Consider the following 9,942-nt stretch of genomic DNA (forward strand, 5'->3'; position numbering starts at 1 on the left):
CACTCCTAGGGATTGTCCCATCGGGGCAACATGTCTAAGTCTAAACGCTTCCCGCGATGCGGCACAGACACACCGGCGTTTAGCAAAGCGAGAAAAAAAAACGGGCGGCTTGCATGGGCTTGGGTCAGGGAGTTCTATGGGGCACAGCAAGCAGCAACCAGCGCGCAACGCTTCTTAACGTTCGCCTTTTATGTCATTTATCTTCTTCTTTCGCTCGATACCCTTGCTTAACTAACTACATTTGTTGAGTTATCTTATTTCAAATACATATAACGATCATCTTCATCTCCTTTCCTGTCGTTGAGTCGCAGCTAGATCTCACAGGCCATCTGCGCGGCCCCCTTCTTCTGCTTCCCCATGTGCAACACGCGCACATTACATATCCCTGCTGCGCGTCTTTTCGGTTGTTGCAAGCTTCAAAGACAGCGCGTCTGCATCTACACGTGGAATGAGACAAAACGAGATCGCGTATCTGTCTCCCAAAACCGTTAAACCCTTCTTCATTTTCCCTTTCTGTCGCTCGCGCATGCGCTTTTCGCACCGCCCTAACTAACCTTATGCCGCCTTGTGGGGCCCTCGTTTTTGTTCTGGTCCCTCGCTCCTTCTTCAACGGGGCACCCATCTCCGTTACCACACACCCACCTGTGCCGAACTGCGCCGCAATACAGTACAGTCGTGCCGCAATCACGATTGTATCGATTTTTGGCGCACCGGTTTCAGATGTCTTAATAGAAAGCGCTGTGACAGGTTCGCTTATGTCTTGACAGGGCTCTATTTATTTTTTTCGCGGCTGCTCATGTGGTTAGTGGACACGAGACAACCGTATTTTGCGGCAGAGGTTTGGGGCTTGGGCTTTCACCCGCGCGGCTCGCGTGTCTTGAGGGCGGCACGGTGGTGGTGGTGCCGTACCTTCGCGCAGACGGTTTGGAGATGGGTGCGGCGCCGCAATCGGGCCTTTCGTGTCTTGGTGCCCTGCCCGCTATGGAGAAGCGATGGACACTGTTACATTGTGCGTTCCTTCGTGTGAATCCTGTCAAAGGGCACGGGGACATGACGTGCTTTCGCGATGAATGCCAATGCGCGCGTAGTCTGCCTTGATGATGCAGGTCACGCATTCGGGTCTGTTACGTATAGCACTGCGCATTCTGTTCTGTCGCCTGGGTAAGATGCATCATCGCCGTGGCTGCGCTATTTGCTTAGCTATGACGGTACGCATGGGTCGTGTGCCTCCTACCTCCGACTTTTCCGAGTATATCGGTGCTTGTGTAAGAAATGTTAGTAGTAAGAAGGCGTGATCGACGCCAGCATCCCTCGTATACCTCCATTCCAAGCTCGTGACTGGTCAGCATAGTCAGCCCTATGTGTAAGCTACGTGGTACAGTCCCTTCTCCACGCGAGCACGTAACAACTTACCTACATGCCACTGTTGTAGTATGCATGGGCTCATAGCGCGAGTATGCTAGGGGGTCTCAGCTACGCACACCGTACCTATCCTCGTCATCATCCCCTGCGTCTGCCACTATCTTACTGAGGTAGTTTCACATTCTTAGTGATGTCTGGTCGAGACCATTCTTCGGCAGATGCACCAAGCACTGACAGACTGATTTAGCCAGTGCGATTGGAAGGCACGGGTGCCATGCGGTCTCCTGGGGCGTAGACCAAGGAGATCAGCAAGATGAACGGTCCTTACATAACGCTGTGCCGACTTGCGTATGTGGGTAGATTCTGATATTGACATCGAGCACTGAGCTCATGCTGATGTTGCGGAGAAGAGGAGCTCGGCCGTATCAACCCCCGGCTGATGGACTACCACAGACGTATAGAGGATGATAGTATCACATCTCCACACCATGTGGGGATCTGAGCAGGAACACCGGCTCCTGCGCGCCGTGGCCTTGTATCTGTCAATCAAGGGCCCCGCAATCCTGAGTTCCCCTTAAGCTGCCAGTCGCTCTTCAAACGGCACGGGTGGCGCCGGTATGCACGACAAGAACTCTCGTCACACTGTCTATATCCTTCAGTGCTGCGACATCCTTTGCGCCGAGTGCTCTCCTATACGCACTGTAGATGTAACAGGTGGACGACGTCTACGTACTGAGTGTAAGCACTGCTGTCAGAAGCTCGAGCTCCATGCATGATGCCACCGAGACCTTCGCGGCAGTTTCAATCGACGCATCGACAATGGCTTCGAATACGGTCTGACGTGTACCACACATCTACCAGATCCAGCACGAGCACGGGTAGAAGTAGAATCAGGACGATGCTGATGGACCGCGCGGTGTAATATCATGCATCTGGTGGCTATGACTGGTCAGCGCGTTTCGAAATCTGGTGGATGGCGACGAACGATTTGCTTGGTGATCGCCCGTGGCTTGCTCGGAAGGAGGGAGCTTTCACGTCACAAGCCCTAGTCAGCTTACATCCGCTCGCCAAGGCAGTCGCGGACCGCGATGAAGACCGGTTCGTTGCGCATGTACGCAGCTTACTTCTGCTCGACGTCGCCAGCGGCCCGAACGGCCCTGCGCTCGAGTTGAAAAACGGCTGGTAGCGGCCTTTCGCGTAGAACTGCCAATGGAAGTCGTGGTAAGAGTCAGGATTTAGTCTGATAGACTTCTTCTAGAAGTCTTAATAGGCTGCTTATCATCTTAGACTAAGCCTCCGAGAACGCGCTGTGGCCAGTAGTAAGCTTCGTCGTCCGCGTGTGCTGTATACCCCCACGTTCCTGCGTCGTCGCGCATCACGCAGCGATCGGAACCTACCGCCATTCTACTTGGCTAGTCGTTGACCGCTGACGGCAGGACAGTGTTCCACGTTCTTCTTCCGAGCATGAGTGCCAATAGCGGCGAGACTCAGACGCAGGATGCGGACTAGTACACTCGGGGTATGTGACATTGTTCGAATCTTCGGGATCGCCTCCGCATTGCCGAACACGCGATAAGACAACGACCAGAGTCAGTGGAAAAAGATCCCTGTAGCTATGAATGACGCATTGAGCGACGGTTGAGGCTTGCGTCGAGGGGTTGAAACAGATCAGGAAACGGTTTGACTGGGTCGTGAGGTAGACGGAAGGGCAGGCAATGTGACAATGACAGAGGAGCTGCAGTTGACGACTCGACCGGGTTAGTGTTTCATGATCTACGCCCCACATTAGCAAAGGAGTGGAAGCGAAGTGTTTCCCGTCTCTACGACCCAGAAGACGGAGTCAGTCGATAATGGCAAATATTGTTGAACTGCACTTGTTTTAGCCGCATCGCATGGGTTTCTAGAGGTGGCACAGAAGCGGCCAGATGCTAGACCCTATGAAGTCACCCTGCACGTGCGTGTCGTGTCAGCGTGCATCCCTTCACGGCTCACCGGTGGTACTACAGGCTGCCGAACCACTCGTTCACAGGCTCATGGTCGGACAAGCTTCAAGGCTACGGCAAAGATCGATCTCTATTCCGATAATGCGATCGGCATCCATCGAAAATCCGTCGTACAAAACTCTTCGGCTAATGTTGGAAAGCTGTCGTGCTACACTCCGTGGAGTTGAGAAACGTAAACAGACTCCTGAGACGCTGCCGGGGTGCCGAACCAAGGGCCAGTCCATCGGTGTGTCGGAGGAACGAGTTAGGCCTGCAACCTGCTATCCTCTTGCAGAAAGCACATACTCTTTACGCGACCCAGAGGTCCAAAAAGGAGGGGGGTCGGGACGTTTCAGGTCCGTGGGCTCGCATGCGCAACGTGGTATTGTAATTATCCATAGTGTCAGGCGCCTATTCGCGTGCGTTCGCCCCACCAGCTTTCGCCAGTCTGCAGCGTCTTCTCCAGATCTTCTTCGGCCCTTCTAGCGCTGACAAAGGGCCCGTCATCTCGGATCCCGTGCAGCTGAGGCCCGCGAAGCCGCCTGGGGTTCGCATGAGAGCTGGGAGCTCGATGCCTGTCTTGCTTCGCATATATGTGTTGAGCGTAAGAGGCGTCAATAACGGCGGTGATCACTGGGTAAATAGTTGCAGAGTGACAGGAAAGAGCGGCAATTTGCCTAATTATGTGCTGCTACATTGGGTTGTTTGCTGCGTCATATGTCCTTAAGTGGTGGCTGCGAATTGATATTAATATTGCCGTTTTGGGACGAATCGCGTGGTAAGAGGCGTATGCGCCGTTGAGGTTAATTTGGTAGTAAAAGGGCCCAAAGAGAAGCGGTGACGATGAAGTATCTCCAAAGTGCGATGGACTGACGATGATAAAGTTTTGTTTCGCTATACGGTGTAGCTATGTAGGTGATCTTGCTAATGACGCGTCTTTAGTCTTCGGCCTTGGCGCTTTATGTCCGTTATTTCCAGATTCGCCGGAGTATACTCCTACAGGTATCATCCCGTCCTTGAGGCAACAGCCGCTCAAGATATATAACTATTTCCATTCATTCCGTTGCAAAGGTACTATGCGTACTGCTGCCCTCACAAGATTGTCAAATCTACGTTCTCAATTGCCCCTTCCCAGATCACCTCGGTCCTTCCATACGTCATCAGCAATGATGGCAGGGCTTACCATCAACTCGCAACAGACCATGCCATCAGGCTACAAGATCCCCGTCCTTGGATATGGCGTTTACCAAACACCAGCAGACATCGCTTCCGAGGTGGTTGAGCACGCGCTCAAAGTCGGCTATCGCCACGTTGATTCTGCCGTCGCCTACCGGAACGAGCAACCATCTGCGGAAGGCATGAAGAAGTCGGACATTCCAAGAGAAGAGCTATTCTTCACAACAAAGATCCCTCCGAAAGACATGAGCTACGAGAACTCGAAACAGCACATCGAAAACACCCTCAAGATCACCGGATTTGATTACGTCGATCTGTATCTCCTGCACAGTCCCTACGGCGGCAAGGAGAACCGAATCGGTGCGTGGAAAGCGCTCGTTGAGGGTGTGCAGACAGGCAAGATTCGCTCAATTGGCGTTTCGAACTACGGCGTGCATCATCTAGATGAGTTGGAAGCGTGGATCAAAGAGACGGAGGCAAAAGAGGGGAAGGGCAAAGGTGGAGTCCTCAGCGTCAATCAGGTAGAGCTTCACCCGTGGCTCGCGCGTCCAGACATCGTAGACTGGTGCAAACAGCGAGGTGTGTTATGCGAAGCATACAGTCCAATCGTGCGCGCAACAAAAAACGACGATCCGCTGCTCAAGCCACTCGCAAAGAAGTATAACAAGACGCCTTCGCAAATACTGCTGAGATGGAGTATACAGATGGTGAGCATAACTACAATAATTTCTTGTGAGAGAGCAAACTGACATTGCGATTACAGGAATTCATACCGGTCCCCAAATCCGTGACCAAATCTCGCATCGAGGAGAACGCCCAGATCTACGACTTCGAGCTCACAGCCGAAGAGATGGAGAGCTTGGATACTGGAGTGTATGAGCCCTGCGCATGGGATCCCACCGTCAGTCACGACTAAAGTCGTGAACATGTGCATGTATCTACCGAGAAGCCGACGTAGATTCAAGGTTCAGAGCTCATGTCGTTCCACATCGGAAATCCGTGTCCATAATTTCCAGGGCTTCTATCCGTGGAGTGAGCACGGACATCGGGTAGTGTGGCCACTGATCATCCACCACACACCAGTCTTCCATATCAACATCTGCTTTCGCTTCACATTTTACATGCGCTCTTGGGGTTTCCCAGAGCCAATTCCGTGTCCAGTCACCAATCCAAAAAGTTGCTCTTTCCAGCTCTTGCCCTTGCTTCTTGTCTCGCATGTAATTGAAGATATTCAGCGCATCTTTTTTGTTGAGAAATAGGTATCTGCCGCCTTCTGCCTCTGCGTATTGTTCTCCGAGGGCGCGGAGCTCTTTGTAACTCCACTCCCGTGGCCCGAGTATGTCTATCCAAAAGTCTGCTTCTCGTAGCGTGGGTATGGAAACGATCTTTCCCAGCGTCTCCAAGGGTGAGCTGCTAGCGTTACGGAAGATGTTTATACTTAGATGCTTGACTTGCTTTGCGCTCTTTCTTATCATCTGAATCTCGTCGTCGAGATCGCCGTCATACCTCCATGGCTGATGCTCAGTATTCCAGCGCATCTCAAGACTCTCCAAAGATCCGCCCTGCTGGTTCAGAATATCTTCGAAGAGGACGGTGTCGCGCTCGCCGTTGACAAGAGACAGATGCGTCAGCGTGTTCTTTGGCAAGCCGAGGATGAGTTCGCTGTCTGTCGTGTTCAGCGAGCGCAACGCTCGCGACTGCGAGAGAACCTTCCGCACGCTTTCCGGGACGGTGTCCACAGAAAGCTCCTCGATACGCGTCCAGTTCATTGCGTCAAGCCAAAGCTCCGCGTTGGTCTTCTCGCACTGCTCTTTCGATTGAGTGCGCCATCCAAGCCAGCTTATCCAATGGCCTTTGTAGACCCAATACAATGTGTCCATGAAACATTCCAACTTGCCTGGCGCTAGACACTTCGGCCCTTTCCAAATTTCCTCATGCTGCCATGTCTCCCACTGATAGCCTTCAACCTTCAAAGATTTGATATCGGGATACTTTTCACCGCCGAAAGGGCTGAGCGGTAGGTTCATCCGGTCGGGCCATGTACTGCAGGACCCGTAGACACCGATGTCGAGGGTGGATATGTTAGGGCAGGAAATGAGGGCTGAGTGGACGGAGTCCCAGGTTGTGAAGGGTGTGACGTCGTATGGATAGCGGTCGTCGAGGGACCGGGAAGGGTCAGCATCAATTCTTGCCTCGATGGTAGTGGGACAGGGGTCTTTTGAATCCCACAGCGCTAGCGCAATTGACAGGATGGAAAAAAGAAAGAACACGTGAGTGTTGAAGCGCATAGTAGATGGTGTGCAGGATGGTGAGTGGCAATGTCAGTAGCGTTGAGTATCGATGCATCATTTAGCTGGAGTCCGCCTGATATAACATCTGTTTTGCTACATGATGATTCAGACTATGCGTGATGTTGTGATGTTGTCTTCTTGGTGTTTTTACTGTTGCCTGAACGCGACGGCCTCAATAAGGCTCTTGCACGACTTTCAGGCGTCCAGGACTGCGATTCTTGTGCTGTGGACACATGTGTGATGCTGCTGAATTCTCGTGGCACGGCCCAGTGTGCTTTTTGACATATCCAGGACACCTTTACAGGCGTTTTTTTAAGCAGCCTGACCATATGTATCTCGTTCTCTTGCAGTTGCGTACGTTGGTAGTGAATGCTTGGAGGAGTTGAGGAATTGAGATGAATGGCATAAGCGAGTCATCTCGCGATGCGGGACGAGTCATGCAACGAACCGCCTTCACACGCGACGCGACGTGTCTTCTTCGCGTACAAGGTCGCCCATCAGGACGATGACGCAAGATTGTGCCGAGGTTATCCGAGACAGAGCATCGAAGTTTATGCAACACGTTGACTACCCAAGTGGAGAGTAGGGTGGCTGTGACGTTGCTAAAGCACAGAAGTTACCTACGTCATACTGACCTTGCAGCGAAAACCATAAACATATACACCAACCCCTCGTATCGCTCTTTCCCATCTCTTATACAACACAGCTTGATACCCAATTGACTTATCAAATCTCAAAACAACAAACATTCAGTTCCCACCAACCTACACATAAAACTCCAAATCAACCATCATGGCGGCAAACAAGAAAGTCCTCATCGTGCTCTCCGACGCGTCCTCCTTCCCGCTATACAACACCGGAAGGGATGGAAAGACCGTATCTCAAGACTCAGGCTACTTCCTCATGGAGCTAGCGAAGCCTCTTCAAAAGATCCTCGACGCCGGCTACGAAGTCACATTCGCATCACCAGAGGGCAAGGAACCCACACCAGACCCCCTCAGCGTATCTCTCGCAGCCTTTGCCGGAAACTACTATGAGAAGCAAAGAGAGCTCGAACTAATCGAGCGCATGAAGAAAGAGAACGGCTTCTCGCGACCAAAGAAGTTCTCCGAGATCAGCGACGAGGAACTGAAGAACTACGGCGGTGTCTTCATCCCTGGTGGTCACGCTCCCCTGTCCGACTTGGGCGACAACGCGGATCTCGGTCGCATACTTACACACTTCCACACCTCGTCGAAGCCCACTGCGGCCATCTGCCACGGACCTTGGGCTTTCCTAAGTACCAAGTACGGCCCCAGCAAGAAGTTTGAGTACGCTGGCTACAAGATGACGAGCTGGTCGGATACCGAGGAGAAGTTGATGGAGACGATCTTCCGTGGCGAGATCGACAAGGTTGAGGGTACGCTGAGGGAAGAGGGTGCGGATATGCAGGAGGGTGTTGCCAAGTCTTTGGGAAGTATTACTGTGGATAGGGAGCTTGTTACTGGTGATAACCCAATGGCGGCGAATGCGCTGGGTGACAAGTTCTTGGAGATGATGGCTGCGAAATAGATATGATCTGGTGGAATGCCGGTGATGGTACGGCATTGTGTACGATTATATGAGCTATGTATTCATACCCCATGACCACGTCGCCTCTTCATAAGCCCAGTGTTGGGCCTCATGCCGAACTCTTCCTTCCTATGACTAACCCTCATTCTCTCCTCCACATCTCCCTCAAAGCTTCCCAAGCACTTCTGCGCCCTCCTCATGTTCCTCTCCACCAACCTCCTAAGACCTAGCGCCGTCGGCCTTCTTGCGGGTATACTCTGATTACACAGTTCATATATCTGGATTAAATCCCTCGTATAGTTTGGCTCATCCATCGTAGGCGCTAGCACGGGAATAGTATGCTTAAAAAAGCGACTTTGAGATGGATCTGAACGTATAGTATTAGTGATAGCCCCGTGCCAAAGCCCTTGAGCCTTGTGGGGACCGAGAAAACTGTGCATCATCTCCCAGAGTACGGTGCCCAGAGACCAGATATCTGTTTTGCAGGAGAGCGGCTGCCTTTGGAAGTAGCCGAAGCCTCGAGAGTCGGGGTCCAGGGTGTGCAGCTCGATATTGTTCTCGGGTGCAGCGTAGCCTCGGGTGAACAAGTGGTACTTCTTGGTGTACTCCTCATATCCAAAGAGCTCGAGCATGTCATCGAGGTCTGCTAGCACAGGTCGCGGGAAAGAAGTGAAGGGTTCTTGAGGTTCCATGAGGAAGATGTTGCTAGGCTTGATATCGCGATGCACTTTTGGTATCCACCCAAAGGCTTCTGCTGCTTCGTCCATACCCGGCGTGTACGTCAATCCGGTCGTGAGGTTGTAGATTGCTTCTGAGATTGTGATGAGAGTGATCCAAAACATGGGCTCAGGAATCTGGTCGTCGGTATCCTGCTGCCATTTTTCCGCACTGTATTCTTCGATGATGTCGGATAGTGTGCCTGCAGAGCAATAGTCCATATATCTTTTCACCTCGTAACTGTGTTTGGAAGTGGGACCGATATGCTCGCCATGGTCATGACACGACCAGAACCTGTGCTTTAGTATTGCGCCGGAATCAGGAAGGGTGTCGATGATACGGCAAACTGCCTGTCGCTCGTTGAAGATGACTCTGTCATCCGTCGTGACCTTTTTGATCACAAAGCGCTAGCTTGATGTTAGTATGTATCGGCGACTGAAACCTGAATGTCGTCACTCACGTCGCGTATGGTGTTGGTCTCATCTAGCGCGATGTACAAACGTATAATTACGTGTTTGTCATCATCGCTTTCGTCAGAAAGGGTCTGTAAGAACTGGTACCGGAGAGCTGAGGCCATGTTCACTATTCTACATTGAACTTTCTGCTGATGTTAGGGATCGTCGTAGCAGTTTGCTATGGTCGACTGCTCCGATGTTGGAGACATCCTGCGGCAAGTGCTCTCAGATCGGTGTACAGCTGATTCTTCGTATAAAGGAAACAATCGAAGTCAAACAAAGGCATCTTTGTCATGCTGCGTCATCGTGGTTTGCCAAAGCTCTTTGTTCTGAATAGCAGTAGAAAGAGCGATGTGTGACGTCATCAAGTATGACGTCGGATCTCATTGGCGTGAGAAGAGCATCGCG

At 51.9% G+C, this 9,942-nt stretch overlaps 4 protein-coding genes across 4 annotated transcripts; 2 read left to right on the forward strand and 2 right to left on the reverse strand.

Moving 5' to 3' along the window:
* Window positions 1-4,510: 4,510 nt before the first annotated feature.
* Window positions 4,511-5,436, forward strand: J4E87_008604 (uncharacterized protein; the record flags this gene model as incomplete). Its single annotated transcript, XM_049380191.1, has 2 exons — window positions 4,511-5,227; window positions 5,284-5,436. The coding sequence occupies 2 exons, from the start codon at window positions 4,511-4,513 to the stop codon at window positions 5,434-5,436; spliced, it is 870 nt and encodes a 289-aa protein (XP_049230188.1).
* Window positions 5,437-5,494: 58 nt separating this feature from the next.
* On the reverse strand, window positions 5,495-6,547 carry J4E87_008605 (uncharacterized protein; the record flags this gene model as incomplete). The annotated part of the gene is made up of 1 exon (XM_049380192.1): window positions 5,495-6,547. One exon carries the CDS (start codon window positions 6,545-6,547, stop codon window positions 5,495-5,497), a length of 1,053 nt encoding a protein of 350 aa, XP_049230189.1.
* A 1,056-nt stretch (window positions 6,548-7,603) lies between these two features.
* J4E87_008606 (uncharacterized protein) lies at window positions 7,604-8,362 on the forward strand (the record flags this gene model as incomplete). The annotated part of the gene is made up of 1 exon (XM_049380193.1): window positions 7,604-8,362. The coding sequence occupies one exon, from the start codon at window positions 7,604-7,606 to the stop codon at window positions 8,360-8,362; it is 759 nt and encodes a 252-aa protein (XP_049230190.1).
* Window positions 8,363-8,581: 219 nt separating this feature from the next.
* Window positions 8,582-9,300, reverse strand: J4E87_008607 (uncharacterized protein; the record flags this gene model as incomplete). Its single annotated transcript, XM_049380194.1, has 2 exons — window positions 8,582-8,619; window positions 8,787-9,300. 2 exons carry the CDS (start codon window positions 9,298-9,300, stop codon window positions 8,582-8,584), a joined length of 552 nt encoding a protein of 183 aa, XP_049230191.1.
* Between the last annotated feature and the right edge of the window lie 642 nt (window positions 9,301-9,942).

Source organism: Alternaria ethzedia, assembly GCF_023757985.1.
Source record: "Alternaria ethzedia strain BMP 0044 chromosome Unknown scaffold_27, whole genome shotgun sequence".
In the NCBI taxonomy this organism is placed as follows: domain Eukaryota; kingdom Fungi; phylum Ascomycota; class Dothideomycetes; order Pleosporales; family Pleosporaceae; genus Alternaria; species Alternaria ethzedia.